The sequence below is a fragment of the Rattus rattus genome, chromosome 5 (genome assembly GCF_011064425.1).
Source record: "Rattus rattus isolate New Zealand chromosome 5, Rrattus_CSIRO_v1, whole genome shotgun sequence".
Taxonomy (NCBI): domain Eukaryota; kingdom Metazoa; phylum Chordata; class Mammalia; order Rodentia; family Muridae; genus Rattus; species Rattus rattus.
The window spans coordinates 149,331,600-149,350,812 of NC_046158.1; the positions used below are offsets into that span (position 1 = coordinate 149,331,600).

The following is a 19,213-nucleotide window of genomic DNA, read 5'->3' on the forward strand; positions in this document are numbered from 1 at the left end:
GGAGGATCTGATCTCCACAAATGGAAACCAAGCCTAAGATCTGATGTCCGGTTTGGATCAGACATCCGAGTCAAGATGTCTAAAGATAGGAGTGAATTCTCTTAGTAAAAAAAAATGTGTGTGGGCATTTGCCTGCATGCACGTCCACATCATATGTGTGTCCAATGCCCAAGGAGGCCAGAAGAGAGGGCTCCATGTCTCCTGGAACTGGAGTTACAGATGGTTCCGAGTGGCCATGTGAGTGCCAGGATTCGAACCTGGTTCAAGTTCTCTTAACCTCGGAGCCATTCCTTTCCCTCCCTGAGGATAGGATCTTGCAAGTTGAGAACTCACTTGCTTGAAATTACTTAAGTATAGAGTATATGATCAAACCAGGGACTAGTCTTTTCTGAAGTTGTTTTTTTTTCTGATCTGTTGGCTGTAATGTGCAACTCGAGGTTCCCATGGCGTGACCCTTTTACTTACTGTGAACTAAACTTACCTTTGGTTTGTCACTCTGTGCCACTCGCCCAATACGTTCCTTCCACTTTGCCGGCCAGCTTCCTGGAACCATCCCATCAGGGCCTCCTCTCTTTTCCGATCTCGGTGGGACCTCCACTTGACAGCGCCCACGCCGCCACGGTACCAAGAACCGGGCGTAGGCCTGGGGGATTTAACAAAAGACAGAGACTCAGGTCATTCGTGCTACAAGAATGCCAAAGCTTTACTGACGTTCACAGAATATATACCCCAAGTCGGGTAAAACTCAGGAAGAACAGTGGAAAAACGACTTTACGCTCTCAGGACGAAAACAACCGCCCACTGACCAAACAGCAAAGGCCAAAGTGTTTTTTTTTTTTCTTAAGAACAAAAGTTTCCACATGCATCAGCAAGGCTCAGCAGGGAGCAAACCCTGAGGGAGTGAGGGTCTGACAGTTACGATTGGTTCCTCTTATTTCCAGTGGGCGACCAAGTGTCTAGCAGATGACCCAGTGTCTCCTTTCCTAGTTTAACCAGTTACCAAGTCAACCCTCTCCAAAGACTTGTCCCCTTAAGACTAAGCTTTTTTGAGAAGCTAGGCACCTTTCTTCCTCACCACCAGGCTCTCATGCAGCCCAAGATTCCCTCAAGCGACTGGCCTTAAACCTCTGATCTTCCTATCTGTTGAGATTACAGGCACTCCCACCATGCCTAGTTTATGAAGTGCTAGAGCTCAAGCCCAAGGCTTCATGCATTTGGGCGGGGCACACACTCTGCCAGCCCAGCCACCTCCAGCCCTGGAAAGCCCTTTGCCTTGTTGCCTGTGCCTTGCCAGCAGTCGAGTGGCTGTGAGTTAGTGTGGAGCTGTCACAGCCCGGCTCTGCTGGTCAGACAGGTGTCTGACAGGTCTCAGACATCAGATCAGTCTAAGGCGCAGCAACCCGGCTCCTGTCTGATCCTGTCGCCAGTGTACTTCCCTCCAGGCTGTAGGTGTAGTCAGGGCTCTCCCAGGGAGCGGAACTGGATACATTGGTATAGAAAGGATTTGTTAGAATGGCCCTGCAGAACTGGATACATTTATACTGAAAGGGGATTTGTTAGAATGGCTCGCAGGCTCGCATCCATTTAGTCCAGCTGGCTGTCTCCCCACTGATGGTCCAAAAACCCAGTAATTATTCAGTCCACAAGGCTGGTCTTCAGTAGATACTGGGACCCTGGAGATGTAGGCCTTAATGCAGGAAGGAATTTTTTTCTCAGCTTCAGAGACCGTCAACTTTCTACATGGCAGTGGGTCCCAGCAACACAGACTTACATGATTCGGGAAGGGCTTCTGACTGGCCTGGGGTTGGCATTCTCCCTTGGGCCTCCTGTGAGTCTGTTAAGGTAGATCTGGCCTGCCTGGGGCTCAGGGAGACTGGAGTGGCCTCCAGGAGTTGAGTGCCCTGGACTTTTGACTCAGATAAGATATAGGTTGCCTCCTGGCCTGGCCCTTGCCACTTCTCCTTCACTTGTGGGCAGTTCCGTGAAGTTTTGGGAGTCTGTGTTCCTGGCTGGTGGACCAGTCCTCCCTGGCTCTGTCTTTGGGGGGCTGTGTCATGCATGCAGTCATCATCGAGGTCCCTGGGCTATGCTTCCAGGCTACCAGTAGAATCTCCTTCCAAGTCGAGATAGCCGCAAATGCTCCAGACGGTTGCACTCTCCTTCCTTTCCCAACCCCACTAAAGACTAGAACATGTCTCATGGACGTGTACCCAGCCAAAGAAAAGACAGGGGTGCAGACCCCCCCCCGCCACCCTGCCCTTTCTTGCCCATACGGGTAGCAGGCTTGGTTCAAAGCTTTCCTGAGATAACTGTGTGGTAATGGGGTTCAGGGCAGTGTCTGCCCCCATGTTCCCTCCTCCTTCGGTGTTCACGTGCTGGGTGCTGGGTGTCTGACCTTCCATGCCCTGTTATCTCCAGGTGGCTCTGGTCCAGTGGACAGAAAGCGTGGGACTGACGCTGGTGGGTCGAGACCAGTCTTCCATGCAGCTGAGGACCCCTGGTGACCAGATCCTGAATCTCACCATCCTGCAGGTCTTCCCGTTCACCTATGAGAGCAAGCGGATGGGCATCATCGTGCGGGTGAGTCCGGTCCTCTCCCGCCCCTCAGCGTCCTCTTCCACCCCCCAGTGTGCATCGGGGGCCTTACATCTTGCCAGGGCCTCATTGCTGACACCCAGGCTAGCGAGGGAGTGTGATTCCCTGCTCAGGAAGAAAACGAGCCCTTTCGGTGGGCACAGCAGTTCAGCCAGCAGCCTACGGCGCGCCTGGCTGTGAAGCACTGAGCGTGCACATATCAGGAGCTCTCAGTGAGACATTTCTCATTCTCAGTCATAAAAAGGTACATTTTAAATTTATTTAACAAGTATGAGCAGGAGTCAGGGAAGAAAGTGCTCTCTGTGTGTAACAGTCAGAGGACAACCTAGAGGAGTTCTCTCCTACTGTGTGGGTCCCGGACTCAAGTTCACACCGTCAGGCTTTTAGCAGCAAGCCCCTTGACCAGCTGGGCCAGCTTGTTGGTCCTCACAGTTTTCCTTTGCTCTCTGTCTGTGTATTCTGATATGTGGGAGTCTAGCATACTGCACATACGAAAAGCGAGTCAAACTCCCAGTCCCTGTCTCTCCTCTCTCTTCCCTCCCTCTCCCTCCCTCTCAGAACTCAGGTCCTCTGGAAAGAACAGGAGCTGTCTCCCCAGCCTGCCTCCCGTATTTCATAGATAAAACCCAATCGGGTTCACATCTGCGACTCAGGGCTTGGGAGGCCGAAGCGGGAGATCACGGTAGAGTTAAGACTAGTGTGCCATACAGGGCGAGACCCAGCCTCCCAATAACAAGTGTGCAAGAAAACAATCACAGAGCATAGAATAACCGATAAAAGCATAACCACTGGGGCTGGGGAGATGGCTCAGCGGTTAAGAGCACTGACTGCTCTTCCAGAGGTCCTGAGTTCAAACCCCAGCAGCCACATGGTGGCTCACAACCATTTGTAATGGGATCTGATGCCCTCTTCTGGTGTGTCTGAAGACAGCGACAGTGTACTCATATATATAAAATAAATAAATAAATCTTTAAAAAAACAAACCTCCATAATCATTTAAAAGCTGCTATAGTTTGAAAGAAAGAAAGGAAGGAAGAAAGAAAGAAAAAGAGAGAAGAACAGATTGGAGGGCCTGCTCAGTGGTTAAGAGCACTGTCCGTTCTTCTGGAGTCCCCAAGTTCAGCTCCCAGCACTCACATGGCAGCTCCAAGCATCTGGAACTCCAGTTCCAGGGATCCAGCGCCCTCTTCTGGCCTCTGAGCACATTGCATGTACATGTTATACAGACATACATGATGGCAAAACACTCACAGATAAATATAGATAGATAGATAGATAGATAGATAGATAGATAGATAGATAGATAGATAGATAGATAGAAAGAACTTTAAAAAAGAATTAAACCCTGCAACTGTCAAGCTGCCTTACTGTTCTAGCTCCTTGCCACCACCAGTCTGCTTCCTGCTCCTGTGGATTTACCTGTTTTGTCCACTTCCTGCAAAAGGAATTGTGTAGTATATGGCCTTCTGCTTCCTCCCCCCCAACAGGTTTCAAGGTGCATTTATTTTATTGTGTATACTGGTCTTTCCTTTTTTGTGGCTGTGTAGTATTTCATTGTATGTCTATAAGTGTTGACTCCTCTTTCCACAGAATATCTGTGACCAGCATGGGACATTTGCCTTAGATGTTAGGCTAGCTGAGGGACGATCCCCAAATGCTAACGTGAACTTCACCTACACTTACTGCGCACAGCAGCCCTCAGGCGATTTCAGGCATCGTTTTGTTTTTGTTTTTGTTTTTTTTTTTTAGTGTCATTTTATTTTGACTACACACTGAGCCAGGTGGGGAATCTTATGCTCATGGTGTGTTTTGTTGATGCACAAAGAATTCTGAAGCTTGTGGCCGGGGACTGGCTCAGTAGACGAAGTGCTCACTGTGCAGAGACACGAGTTTGATCCCCACAACCCCTGTGAAAAGGCTGGGTGTGGTAGTGTGTGTTCGCAGTCCCCGAGTGAGGGAGGCAGAGGCAGGTGCATCTCGGGGGTAGGGGTGGTGGTGGGGGGCTTGTGGCCAGGCGGCCATCAGCAGTGGGAGAGAGGCTGTCAGCATCCAGCAGGAGTGGTGGCCATTAGGGTGGTTCTAACAGTGAGGTGGCCACGGTAAGGGGAACAACAGTATAACAGTCACAGGTAGCAGCTAGGCAGGCCTGGCGTAAGCTGACTGGGGTCTCACTAACCATAAGCTTACAGGTTAGTCGTGTGATTTGCGTTCAACAGAAGAGGAAACTGAGGCATAGAGAGCCTGAAGGAGAGAGCCTGAGTTCACACAGGGAGGTCATAGGTCAGAGTTCAGCCCCGGGCTGCCAGGCTCCCAAGTGTATGCTTAGAGCTAGAAGGGACAGGAAGGACATGGAGAAGCCCATGGCCCTCGGTCCACGTTGGGGTGCTGTGTTAACTGTGCGTGCTACCAGTTTGCCCCACAGGTGAATTAAAGCACAACGCTTGTGTTCTCTGACAGGTCCCGAGGACCAGGAGGCTGGGTATAGCTTGAGGGGTAGGGGACTCCTCTGGTTTAGTGTCTCAAAGGCTGGGACAAGGCTCACTTACCCACCGCTTCAGTGGGCTGCAGTATGGGGCCTTCGTCCTTTGCTGACAGTTACACAGAGGGCCGCCCTTCGCTACTGCTCTGTGGGCCTCTCCCTGGGTTAGCACCCCGTCAGCTGGCTTCACCCTGTCGAGAGAGTGAGCAAGCCGGAAGCCACCCTCAGGAGCCATCTCAGGAGACGGGCCATCCCATTAGCCTTGCTCTCTTGACAAGAGAGAGTTGTGGGCCCAGCACATCTCCAGGGAGCTGGGGATGGGGCTGCTTCTGTCCGGGGACCATGACGATGCAGTGGCTCCGTGACCCGCTTCTCTGTAGACCCATTGACACGTCGTGGGTGTGCTCTGAAACGTCCTGTTTCATCTGAGCTGACTTAGATCCCAGATGCCACTTGGGATTTATGACCCTGTGGGACACATGTCCTTGGGAAATGTCAGGCAGGGTGTCTCCCTCCCACATAGCTGCACAGCAGAGCATGGCATAGGCCTGGCTGCACCTGGCCTGACCCTTGGGGCTCCGGGACACGTCTGAGCTCGAGGATATCAGCCACTGAATGGTGGGTATTTCCCGGAGTTAGTCAGCGCTGCCCACAGCTACTCTCACTTGGTTCCAGCCAGTATTTTTCAAGTTCTAAGGGCCGTGGACTCTGCCGAGGTCGTTTGAGAGTTGACTCATCAGATAGTCCCCAAAGGCCCGCTCTGAGAACAAACGGAGCCGCACACACCGCCCTTCCTTTAGCTGTGACGGAATCTTGTTCCCAGACATGTATCATACTCTGTGAGCAGTGGCCGTGACCTCCCACGCAAGGTACAGAGTCCCGTTGGCTTCCCAAGTCTTGGCTTTTATTTGAGGATAGCACGGCCCTCACCCTGCCTAGATGTCATCACCATCATTCTAATCAACACTCAGTTTTTAAAAGGCTCAGCCTTCACAGTTAAGGGTCTTCTAAGAAGGGAAGTCAAGCCAGGCACAGATCACACCAGCAATCCTCACACTTCAGAGGCTGGGGCAGGAGGATCGCCATGAGTTGGGGCCAGCAATTTACCACACCAAGGGCCTTCATTTCAGTCTTTTTCTTAAGCACATGAGTGTAGATACCAATATACGTTTGATCAAATTAACCTGTAGCTTTATCTCAAGCTAGCTCGCTGTCTCCTTATTAAAATGTGCGTGCGTGCGTGTGTGTGTGTCTATGTGTCTATGTGTATGCACACAGTAGGCATTTTATTCTGCCATCAAGACACCTTTGCTGATTTTAATGTACATGGAGTTCTGATGGGAAGATACCCCTCGGTTTCATTTACTTCTTTTGATTTGTTTTTTAAATTACATGTGTGCATACGTGTCTGTTCTAGATATTTTCTGTTTTTAAGAAGGTGTATTTTATTCTGCATGTGAGAGTGTTTTGCTCGCAATTACATAACGTATACAATGTGCCCAGTGCCCTTGGAGCTTATAAGAGGGTGGTGGAGTTACAGGCAGCTGTGGGCCACCATGTGGATGCCGGGAATCGAACCAGAGTTCTCTCCAAGAGCCGCAAGTATTCTTTGCTGTGGAGCCCTCTCTCCAGCCTGTGCGTTTTAGGTTATTAACCGTGAATGTTCATTCTTTTAAAACTGCATGGCGTACCTGTGAAGGTCAGAGGACAGTTTGTGGGCATTGGTTTTCTTTTTCCACTGTGCAGGTCCTAGGAATCCAACTTGTCAGCCTTGGTAGCAAGTGTCTTTACCCACTGAGTCATCTGGCCGGTCCCCACTTCTCCTTCTGAATAGGCTGTTTCTCATCTTTGGTTATCAATAATAATGCCAGGAGCATATATCTTCTCAAGGATGCCTTGGCGTTTGGAAAATACCTGCTAGTGAACTCATGTCCCACCCCCGCCTGCCTGTCCCTCCACTGCTGGCTTTGGGATGGCTTCTTTACTTTGTACTGACCATACCATGCTTGCTTGCCTGGCAGTGCCTCTCGCTGTAGTGACATTTGAAAGTTGCGACTTTTACAGCTGTCACAATCCAAGAATGGGGATGCTGCTGGCATCTAGTGGCACCTAGCCGTATGTGTGTGTCGTACAGAACCTGAGAATCCATCTTCTTCTGTGCTGTAGTCACGGGCCTGTCACATACCTCCTACTGGGTCCCCGCCTGGCCTCACGGGCCCAGCAACCCTCCCGCGTCAGCCTCCCACCTCTCGGAGCTGGGATGACAGGCGTGAGCCTCCAACTGTGTCTGGCTAATGTCATCTGCTCGTCCAGCCTCTCAGGCTGGTGTGAGAAGCTCACCGTGAGCTCCGTGTGCTCGCAGCCTATTCCCACAGTCCCCCTTTCCTCCTCTGTCTGAGAGCATGCCTCCTGAGGGGTCAGGGAAGGTCAGGGAAGCCTGCTGCTCCTGGACTTTTCTGTACAGCTCTCAGAAGGAACTGGGTGTCCCTCACTGTACAAGATGTCCCGTTCAACTCCCTGCTTCCCTCGTGGAGTGGATCACTGCCAGAGGACACCATTGCCATTGAATCAATGAGGCCCGTAACCAGGTGCCAGATAGGCTACGAGGGGACAGGGCAACACAACTTGAGCAGCCCACCTCTGTGTGTTTATGGTGTTGTCTCACCACAGTATGGGAACACGGTAAACTGGGCATGAACTGGGTGGGAGGGGATGACTCACACCGAGGAGATAATGTCTGGCGTATTTATATTGGACCGAATGGTGGAGCTGGCCAGAGCCCCTCTGGTGGAGGAAGCTGGGTGGGGGCAGCCTTTCCTGCAGCCTCAGTGTTAAGCACCACTCTCAGGAAGGGGAAGGGATTAAAAACTCCTGACGCTGCTTTCATGTTCTCCTGGCCTGCGGGCTATCCTTCCTGGGCTGAGCGTGCAGTTGACCGTACACAAAGTGTAGATGCCTCTGCTTGGCTGGAGGAAGAGAGTGAATCCGGGTGTTGCTCTGATAGCCGGACTGTGGTTAAAGGGCACTCCAAGATTCTTTTTTTTTCTTCCTTTCGTAGATGTATTTATTTTATGTGAGTACATTGTCCCTGTCTTCAGACACACCAGAAGAGGGCATCAGATCTTATTATAGATGGCTGTGAATCACCACATGGTTGCTGGGAATTGAACTCAGGATCTCTGGAAGAGCAGCCAGTGCTCTTAACCATGGAGCCATCTCTCCAGCCCCTGGTTTGTTTTTTTTTTTTAAAGGGGGAGCCGCACCCTTAGCTAACTTCGGGGAGCCCATCTTCTTTGTGAATGTGCACACATGTGCGTGCACTCATGTGGAGGCCCTGGACTGGTGCCCTTAACCGGCCTCATTTGCCCTCTACCTCATTTTTGAGACAGGTTCTCTCAGTGAACTTGGACCTCATCATTCATCATCATCATCTCGCTCCCAAGGACTGGCCGGCAAGCAGCAGGACTGTCTGCCTTCCTAGTGTGGGACTGCAGCCCCAAGTCCTCATGGCTGGCCTGCCTGTTTGCCTGCCTGCCTGCCTTTTTCCTTCCTTCCTTCCTTCCTTCCTTCCTTCCTTCCTTCCTTCCTTCCTTCCTTCCTTCCTTCCTTTCTTTCTTTCACATCTATTGTGGGGATCCGAATTCAGGTCTTTGTGGTTGTAGCAAGCCCTTCACCCACAGGGCCTCTCCTGAGCTCCTGTGATTCAGTCAGAGGCAACTTTGCAGGCAGCACTGTGGGGCTTTCCCGTGTAGTAAGACGTGCACAAGGTGTTGGTACTTGCGCTCTTCACGTCCAGCGTCCCCGCCTTCTGCCCTCCAGCATTACTGAGAGCCGGCACCTTGACCTCAGCTGCGGGAGTGTGGAGCACGATGATGAGTTCTTCATTGTGTGGCCATCCTGGGTATTCTGGGGAGGCACCCAGGGCCTCTCTGCAGCCTACCCACAGAGCTGTGGCAGATGATGGTGTCTGTCCCATCTCGACTGTTGTGAATCTGGGTGTGAGCCCAAGTGTTTGATGCCTGTCAAGGCTTAGAGTCAGGGGAACCAAGATATGAGAGGGCATTGTCTGTCGGTGTGCTCCTTCTCATGCTGAGCTCTGTGGTGTGTCCAGCCTGAGACCTGTGGGCACAGGAGTCCAGGATAGCCAGGAAAGGGACTTGACGCATCCTCGATGACAGTCTCAGTGTGGAGAGATCGGATGTCTCCCCAGGGGACATTTCCTGGTGTTTGGAGAGATGTGTTGTCACGAGGGGCCACTCCTGGATGCTGCTGGTGGAGGCCCCATCCCTGCCTACCATCCTGCTAGGTCCAGGCTGACCCCGAAAGCAAACTGTGCTGAGCTGTGCAGGACCCGGATCTGTGCATTCTGTCTTCCTATTGTTTATGGAGCACAGTCCGTCCCCGCCGAGCTACACAGCCCACGGGTACAATTGAAACAAGCCGCTGCGAGCGTGAGTGTGCGTGCGTGCGGGTAGTTCTAGTCAGCAACAGCTTCCCAAACAGAGTCTGGGCTCTCTTTGATCTTGCTTTATCACTTAGCCATTTTCCAAAAGCTCCCAGCTGAGCTTGCGTCTGCCTTCTGTGGCCTTTGCCCCCGAGCGAGCTACCCCTCCCGCCCTCTTGATGTTTTATCTTTGGCCAAGTGTAAAAGCTCTGGGATGCTGGGGAGACATCGGTTTCTCTTCCAGAGGACATGAGTTCAATCCCCAGCACCCACATGTAGATCAGAACCGTCCGTAATTCCAGTCCCAGGGGACCCAGTGTGCCCTTCTGGTCTCCAAAGACACCAGGCATAGATGTAGTACTCAGACATACACCCATGCATACAAAATCAGTAAATTAAAAATATATATTTAAAAAAAAAAAAGCAGGGGTTGGGGATTTAGCTCAGTGGTAGAGCGCTTGCCTAGGAAGCGCAAGGCCCTGGGTTCGGTCCCCAGCTCCGAAAAAAAACAAAAAAAAAAAAAACAAAACAAACAAACAAACAAAGAAAAAACAAGCAAAAACCATCTAAAAGTGTGGGGCTCTTTAAAGCGATGTGCACACCGCCTGTCACAGAAAGCAAACGACACCCGGGGGACTGGTGTCTGCCCGAAAGCTCCTCACTTCCTGTCCCTCTTTTCAGGATGAGTCCACCGGAGAGATCACCTTCTACATGAAGGGAGCGGACGTCGTCATGGCTGGCATTGTCCAGTACAATGACTGGCTGGAGGAGGAGGTGAGTTGAGGAAGGGTCTTGGGAGCCTGTACTGTGGAGGCCGAACCTTACAGGGGCCAGTGAGGGGGTCTTTGCAGCACTGCCTACCTCGGAGGGAGGTGCGCTGCTGGATGTTAGCAGGTTAACCCTCAGCTTCAGGCAAGCGCCCACACCCACCCTTCAGCAATGACGTCTCCTCCTAGGGGATTGCAGACAAGATGCCCACAGGGCCAGGAGGGGCACCCTGATGAACAGCAGGCCCAGCTGTGTCTCCCATGGGGCTGCACTTTATCATGGTCAGCCCGTCCGAAATGTGCTGTGGCACCGTGTTTGGGGTTGCACAAAGGAGCATCGGCAGCCCAGCCAGCCAGCCAGCCAGCCATGCTTGTGTGTAACCATACAGCGTGGATCCTGGCTTTGGAACACACCGTGCTGACCACAGAAAACCCATGCATGTACGAGGCTCAGTCTCCCATTGCCCCTCCAAGCTAGAAGCTTGGCTCTGGGGACTACAGCTCTAGGGGAAAGAAGGCAGTGATGGACTTCCCCAGAGCAGTCTCTGACCTGAGCCTCAGCACAGCTCCCCGCTGATCACCGTCTCTTTGCAGTGTGGCAACATGGCCCGGGAGGGACTGCGCGTGCTGGTGGTGGCCAAGAAGTCCCTCACAGAGGAGCAGTACCAAGACTTTGAAGTAAGTGGCTCGTGAGACCTTCTTCGCCTTGCATCCCCGACCTGCCTCCTTAGTCCCCTCTCCTAGGGACACAGCTTCTCGCTCTGCCACTCCGGCCTCCTGGTCTTTGTGAGCCCACCAGCTTCCCCGTTAGTTCGGGGGCCTTTGCACACGCCGTTCGCTCCGCATGGGGCCGCCTTCTTCACTTTATCCGTCACTTCCCGCTCATCTCTTGTCTGACCAGCCTGTGTCAGAAGGCTGTGTCAGAAAGTGGATCACCTGACCTTCACCTCCCGCCCTGCCGCTGTCTCATTACTGTTTGGAGACAGGGTTTTGCTTATAGCCCAGGCTGGCCTGGGATGCTCCCACCTCAGCTTCCCGAGGGCCGAGACGACTGATTTGAACCATGAGCCACCCGACTACTTTTGAGCTATAAAATAAGCAGGTTAAGAGTTGTGCTCCGACTCTGTCCTGCTGGCGTTTCTCTCGTCCCAGCAGAAGGACCTCGTCTGGCTAACGCCTGTGTCCCTGGTACCTGGTCCACAGTGACACTCATGAGTGCCAGGGCGTGGGCACTTTATGGATAGGTTTCTAGGTTCTTTTGCCCATCCCCAGCAGTTGGCTTGTCCCTGTCCCTCAAGTGTGTTTGGAACACATCGGATATCGGGTGTCTTCCATGCGTACGTGCTGCGACTGCTCACTCTGCCCCGTGAAGGGAGGCTGGGCTTCCCTTTGGCTTCACAGATAAAGGGAGTGAGCAGGTCAGGTTGGGGAGGTCTATCATCTTCAGGAGGCTGGTGATCACCTTTTAGAGGCCCAGGTGACCCCAGGGTGGCGCTGCCCGGCGTGCTGTAGCCTCCCCCTCTCCATTCCCCAGGCGCGCTACGTCCAGGCCAAGCTGAGCGTACATGACCGCTCTCTGAAGGTGGCCACGGTGATCGAGAGCCTGGAGATGGAGATGGAGCTGCTGTGCCTGACAGGCGTGGAGGACCAGCTGCAGGCCGACGTCAGGCCCACGCTGGAGACGCTGCGCAATGCCGGCATCAAGGTAGGGCTGCCCGTAACACAGAGCTCGGCAGGCAGTGACCCCGCAGCAGCGCAACACTCTGCGAGACTTTGAGGGCCGAAGGCCGGTCATTGGTACCGCACGCCTGGTACCTCAGCCCGTGGGAGTCAGTGGTAGGATCTCAAGTTCAGGGCCAGCCTGGGATAAGTCAAAGAAATGGAAGAAGAGGTGGAAGGCGGGAGGGGAAACCAGAGCGCCCCACCGCTGATGGCCTGGCTTGGGGGAATGCCTTACATGGTCATGCTTTCCCTGGCTGCCTCCCCACAAGACCTCTCCCTGAAGGTCAGGGGCACCTGTCTCCTAGTCCCTCGAGCAGCCTTGTCTCCACTGCACAGTGTGATTCAACTGAATGACCGGCTAGTGGCAGGTCTTGCTCTGGTCCAGTGTGAAAGGGACGCCCAGCCCGCAAGAGCAGAGAAACTTCTGTATTAAGCTGCTAAGGGTGGAAACAATCCAGACAACTATTCCACAGGGCCAGTAGAGGGCGTCTGAGGACCTGTGAGCCCTTGAGGGAGTGCCTGAGAGTGCACTTGATTCTGAAGGTCCAGGTCATTGCTCAGAGGACCTTTGTAGCCCAGGCTGACCTCAAACTCCTGACCCTCCCTGCTTCTCCTAAGTGCTGGGATTGTACCTGTGTGTCTGTTTTTTATGTGGTCCTGGGGATGGACCTCACTAGGCAAGCACTCAACCCAGTGAGCCCCAGCTCCAGCCTGTGTGTGTGTGTGTGTGTGTGTGTGTGTGGTGTAATATGTGCATATGAGTGTGGCATGTGTGTCTGCATGCACGTGTGCATGTATGTGTGTTGTGTGTGTATATGTGCATGTGTGAGTGTGGTGTGTGTGTCTGTGTGTGATTGTGTGTGTATGTGTGTGTGTGTGTGTGTGTGTGTGTGTGGTGCATATACCCATGAGTATGTAGACTCAGAGGGGGAGGACTGAGGCATTTTTCCTCAGTCAGTTTCCACCTTACTCTCTTGAGACAGGGTCTCTCACTGACCCTGGAGGCAGACTGCCCGCCAGCAAGCCCAGGGACCCTCCTGTCTCTGCCACTCCCCTGACCCCAGCACTGTGGTTCTAGGCATGCAGGGCTGCACACAGCTTCCTCTGTGGTGCCGACACAGCAGACGCTCTTACCTGCCTCGCTGCCTCGCGCCAGCCTGTCAGTAGACACAGCATAGATGGATGAAGCTACTACCTCTGACCACAGAGGAAACTCTCTGTAAAGTTTAGGTGCTCTAACAGGACCATAGCATGGCACTTAAGCTGTGTTCTTACACAGTCAATTAGTAAGCGCCGCACGTGACAGATGGCAGTAAATGTGCCCACTGTAGCACAAGTGCCCGTTAGAGTGTGCTGGGTCCTGACATCACACTGGCTCCTGTGCCACTCGGCGACAGGAGGGTCTCAGCTCCATTGTAATCTTATAGGGTCACTGTCATTTGGGGGTCCCAGACGTCACTGACCGCTCCTACAGAGGACCCCGGTTCAGTTCCTAACAACCACATAGCAGTTTAACTTCAATCCCAGGGGACTCTGTGCCCTCTTCTGGCTTCTGAGGGCACCAGGCACTCATAGTTCAAAGGCCTACACACATGCAAAACACTCATACACATAAATAAAAATAAATCTTCAAAAGAACAGGGATGGGCGAGGAGATGGTGGTCCCACAGTAGCAAGCAGACACTGGGTAGTGGGCCGGCCTCACACCGTGCGTGTGTACATGCGTGTCTGTCTGTCTGTCTGTCTCCCTCCCTGTGGATCAGCACCTATGCACCAGCTTGCAAGCTTTTTGTAAGGAAGTGGCCAGCAGGATCAGTCGGGACCAGAGGGAGGTAGGTAGGGACCTAAGACCATGAGCCTCCCTCTGGATCCCTCCTGTCTTCCCATGACAGACAGGCTCTGTGGGGGCACAGATAGTCCGTTCTTCCAGAACGTAATCCCTCTGGTCATCCCTCACTGCTCATGCTCTTCCTGGCACCAACCCAGCCTCTGTGCAGCAGGTCACTTTAGTTGTTTTGCTCTTTGAGGTAGTCTCTCGAGATGCAGCCCAGGTTGGTCTTGAACTCACAACCCTCCTGCCTCTGTCCTGACTGCTGGGTTTACAGACATTTTACCAGTGTGTCTACTGCCAATAGTTTACTTTTATTTTGTTTGGTTTTGTTTTTGAGGGAGTGGGTGTTCTTGATATGTAGCCTAGGCTAGCCCTAAATTCATAGCAATCCTCCTGCCTCAGCTTCCTGAGTGCTAGGATGATAGTTGTGCCCCCCCCCACTCCATTCCAACTGGCTCTTTCTCCGTCAGTCAGCCTTTGCTCCACTACCCGTATCCCCCAGCCCTGTGGTGGGCTGTCCCTGGGGATCACAGGGACTCTGCATCCCAGGAGGTTTGGTGGTCTTGGGAGCCTCACTGCCCCAAGGGACAGGCCAGCTTCAGAGCCCCAACCCTCGTTTTGCCTGCTGTGATCTCAGGTTTGGATGCTAACAGGGGACAAGCTGGAGACAGCCACGTGCACAGCCAAGAACGCACATCTGGTGACCAGAAACCAAGACATCCATGTTTTCCGACTGGTAAAGCATTGTGCTGGGGCCCTGCGGGGTGACGTTTGTGTTTGTCCTGTAACCTGGAGTGAGCCTCTAGAGGGAGCAGGGACAGCCACTGGGGCCCTCGGATGGTTGTGTAGGTCACCAGGGCTGGGGGACCCAGGCAAGCTCCATTCCTTCAGCTAGCGCTGTGGAATTCCCCCACGCAGCTTTGAACTCTGCCGTGCTCCCACCCTGTTCAGTGGTTGTGCTCTGCCTCGGGGAGCAGAAGAAAGTTAGGTCCCAGACCTGCTTTTGGTATTGCCAGTAGCCAAGCACGCCGGCCAAAGCCTATAGCAGCATCTGTGGTAAAAATCGATATAGGGGCTGGAGAGGGGGCTCAGCGGCTAAGAGCACTGACTGCTCTTCCAGAGGTCCTGAGTTCAGTTCCCAGCAACCACACGGTGGCTCACAACCATCTGTAATGGGATCTGATGCCCTCTTCTGGTGTGTCTGAAGACAGCTACAGTGTACTTATATATAATAACTAAATGGTTTAAAAAAAAAAAAGTGATACAGGTGCCTGGGCCCCAGGGCTGCTGTGGTTGAACAACTCCTGACAGGATCAACATGTCCTGGCTTCAGTCTCCCCGAGGTGCCAGATTGAGAGTAAATTCAGGGTGTCCTCACAGTACCCCTGTCCCATCAGACTGTGTGAAGGTTTTAGTCCTTGGAAAGGGGCAAAGGATTAGATCATACAATAGGCTCCCGGGCCCACAGCATCCTTTAGCTGGTGACGGGACAGAAGGACGTTGCCCCAACACCAGCTCTAAGAGGCCAGTGTTCATCTTGTCCGGCCATTTCCAGGGAGCTGAACCTTCTCCACCTCTGTCCCCTTTCAGGTGACCAACCGCGGGGAGGCACACCTGGAGCTGAATGCCTTCCGCAGGAAGCACGACTGTGCCCTGGTCATCTCTGGAGACTCTCTGGAGGTCAGCGCTGGGCACTGATGAGTGGGGTACCTCTTCTTGCTGTTGGCTGCAGGCAGGTGGCAGCACTGGCTGACCCCCAACCCCTGCTCGCGCCCTCACCTCTTGCCCAGGTTTGCCTCAAGTACTATGAGTATGAGTTCATGGAGCTGGCCTGCCAGTGCCCGGCCGTGGTGTGCTGCCGCTGCGCCCCCACCCAGAAGGCCCAAATCGTTCGGCTGCTCCAGGAACGCACCGGAAAGCTCACCTGTGCAGTAGGTAAGCTCGCCTGGGTGGTAGGAGGCGCCCCTAGGAAGGAGGAGGAGCCTGCCCGGGCAGTGGTCAGGCTTGCTTGGGTGGTGGCAGTCAGTCGCCTGAGGCCCTGCCCTGCTGGCCCAGTCCTGTGACATCCTGTCCTGAAGATGCTCTGAGCTTACCTTTCACAAGACGCCTGAGTCCTGCTGCTGTGAGTTCAGACTTGGCTTAGGTTGCAGATGCTAGCGTCCCCTCTGTGGCTCCTGTTAGTCTGTCCCTTGAAAGAAAGGAGACGAATGTGCCTAAAGGGAAGGGTCTTTGCATGTGGCAGATGGCCGTGGCATTCCAGAGAGGTGTAGACCCCATGCTGAAGTTCAGATCCGGGTTCAACTCTCTCTCAACCTGATGGTCACTGACAGGTTATCCCTTCAGTGGCTTCCTTTACCCTCTTGGGCCTTCATTTGCACCTCAGCAGGATGGGGAAGATGGTGGCAGCCTTCTCACCCATGTGTGACTGGGGACACCTGTGGACCACTTACCACTGGCAGTAGCTATGCACACTCCTCTTGAGAGGAGGCCTGCGTGGTTGTAGATGCTGGCGGCTGCCACTGCTTGAGCCTGGCAACCCAGTCTCTGACACACACACACACACACACACACACACACACACACACACACACTTTTGAGGATGGCTGGATACATTGTGCGGGGCAGAGGCCACACTCTGTGAAGGACAGGAGGACATGGACCGTAACTCTGAGAACGCCGTGTGTGAGCCGTCTCTCTCACGTCTCCACATTCCTACCTCTCCTCTGTTCTGTGTGCTGTACAGGGGATGGAGGCAATGACGTCAGCATGATCCAGGAATCAGACTGCGGCGTGGGCGTGGAGGGCAAGGTGAGTGTGGGGCGTCCACTCTGCCTCCCTCGCGAGAGGTCCTAGTCAGTTTTCTTTCATTCTTTTATTTATTCTTTTAAATGATTTTATTGGGCAGTAGCACAATAATTTTTGTGTATAAATTTTGTGTGACTATCTACTATTTTGTTATTTTGTATTTTTTTTTTTTTTTCCGGGAGCTGAGGTCCTAACCCAGGGCCTTACGCTTGCTAGGCAAGCGCTCTACCACTGAGCTAAATCCCCTACTTCATTCTTTTATGTGAATCAGTGTCTTATGTACCGTGGGCTGCTCTGAGGGCGACCATGAACTCCTCCTGCTTCTCTGAGGCTTGTCCCACCACACTCCTGGGGGAGACGTTATATCCAGAATCTGTACAGATTTCATTTAATTATTTATTATAAATACACTGTAGCTGTCTTTAGACACACCAGAAGAGGGCATCAGATCTCATTACAGATGGTTGTGAGCCACCATGTGGTTGCTGGGATTTGAACTCAGGACCTCTGGAAGAGCAGTCAGTGCTCTTAACCACTGAGCCGTCTCTCCAGCCCTGTATAGATTTCTTAAGTGTAGGTTTAAGAAGCACAGTTGAGGGGTTGGGGATTTAGCTCAGTGGTAGAGTGCTTGCTAGTAAGCGCAAGGCTCTGGGTTCGGTCCCCAGCTCCAAAAAAAAAAAAAAAAAAAAAAAAAAAAAAAAAGCACAATTGAGCCCGCTGTGGTGGCTCACATCTCTAATTCCAGTGCTCATAGCATAGAGGCCAGAAAGTTGCGGCCAGTCCCAGCCAACCGCAGCTCACAGAGCGAGACTTTATCTCAGAAAACCAAAAGGAGTGTGCTGCTGCTGCTGCTGCATTATTACGGTTCCCAGCACCCACACCTAGCCGCTCACACCCATGGCTGCCTGTAACCCCAGCTCCAGCGAATGCGGAGCCCTCTTCTGTCCTCAGGGCGCACGTGGTCTCGCACACATCGCGCACACCCAGCCCCTATGCACACACACGAAGAATTAAAGATAAAACAGATTTCTAAAGACACCTGTGCTTCGGAGAATCCTTTTATTGGTTGCTATATACAAATCAAACGTTTTCCCTTCCGTTAAAAGCTACGCCGTGATTCCTTTGGGCCTCATGGTTAAAAGCAGCGAGTACTTAGCACAGTGGAAATAAATAAGTTGGGCTCACCCCACTGCCTCTTAGCTGCACCAAACTAGCAGCACTGGGTAGTCTTCCAGAAGTCCTTTCTGTGCAGTGCTGGTGCTGGGAGTTTGTCATGGGTACTGTCTACACAGACTTTACCCATGTGTGTATATCATTTTCCTGTATACTTCTAAATTAAAAACACCGCCCACTCCATCACTCAGCTCGCTTCATCTGTTACCTCGGATTCCTTCCTCCAGCAGACGGGACAGCTCCCGCTTCTAACCCCCACTCCAGTTTATCACTGTGTTTTGAAATCTCGTATTGCCTGTGCTTTTAAGTCACCACCTCGGGGCTCATGGGAACCGTCCTCGGCAGCACAGCACGCTGCTTACGCTGCTTACCGCACCGGAACTCACCCTGGATGCTGGGGATCCGAGCTGGGGCCCGGCCTAAAGTCTTTGTTCCCAGTCCAGCGAAACTCAGTGCTGTGGCTTTCTGTTTTGAAAAAGCGCCTCCTTGACCTGGGGGTGTGGCTCCATGGTGAGAGAGCTTGTGCTGCAAGCACGGGGACCTGGAGTCACATCCCCTGCACCCACATAAAACATGGAGCAAGTTTGGGTGCACCTGTATCTTAACACTGGGGGATGGAGACTGGTGGGTCCCGAGAGCTCTGGTTCACTGAGGCCCTGTGTCAGTGCACGGAGAGGGAGAGGGAGAGGGAGATGCTCGGTGTCCTGCTCTGGAGGGAGCATGTATCTTCATGGGCATGCATAGCTGTACACTCAAGTACACATACTCGACTGCTCATACATGCACACGTACACATGCATGCCTGAGAACACGTACAGCATGCATATGCATGGGCATGCATAGCTGTACACTCAAAGTACATACACGTGCGCACATACATGCACACATATGCATGCACACACTCATTCATGCACACACACAGCTGTTCACACATACACATGCACACACATCCATGCATGCACATACATACACGCACACAAACACACACACATATACTCTAATTGTACATATTTTTAAATGTCTTTTGTTGGAGAAATTTGCAGTCTGGCAGTGAGCTCCATCGCCCTTCCCTTCCTTTCTGCTGCCCTGACGACCACTTTCTCTTCCTCTGGACCCTTTGAAAGTAGATTGCACACGTTCCACATTAAATACTAAGCAGGGACCTTAAGAAGTAACATCCCCCTGCATCAGCATGGCAGCTGTGCTCTACCCTCCTACCCACCCCACCCCCAGGCCTCAGATGTAACGCTGACCTAATGATTCATGGGCATTTTGCCCAATTGTCCCTAAAATGTCTTTGTAGCTTAAAGAACAAAAGAAGCTCCAGGAAATAATCAAGGCCCCCGAATTCCCCGTATTAGCGTGCGCTCGTGTCTCTTTAATCTTCTTTAATGTAA

General features: G+C 52.6%; 1 protein-coding gene across 1 annotated transcript in view; it reads left to right on the forward strand.

The window, feature by feature from the left end:
- The window catches only part of Atp9a (ATPase phospholipid transporting 9A (putative)), a 105,613-nt gene that overhangs the window by 75,298 nt on the left and 11,102 nt on the right, over positions 1 to 19,213 (forward strand). Inside the window, exons 15-22 of the mRNA XM_032904735.1 lie at positions 2,419 to 2,580; positions 10,200 to 10,292; positions 10,880 to 10,963; positions 11,820 to 11,990; positions 14,476 to 14,574; positions 15,429 to 15,518; positions 15,629 to 15,773; positions 16,582 to 16,646. Of these exons, the coding sequence (XP_032760626.1) occupies positions 2,419 to 2,580; positions 10,200 to 10,292; positions 10,880 to 10,963; positions 11,820 to 11,990; positions 14,476 to 14,574; positions 15,429 to 15,518; positions 15,629 to 15,773; positions 16,582 to 16,646 (909 nt within the window). The remainder of the gene's footprint in view (positions 1 to 2,418; positions 2,581 to 10,199; positions 10,293 to 10,879; positions 10,964 to 11,819; positions 11,991 to 14,475; positions 14,575 to 15,428; positions 15,519 to 15,628; positions 15,774 to 16,581; positions 16,647 to 19,213) is intronic.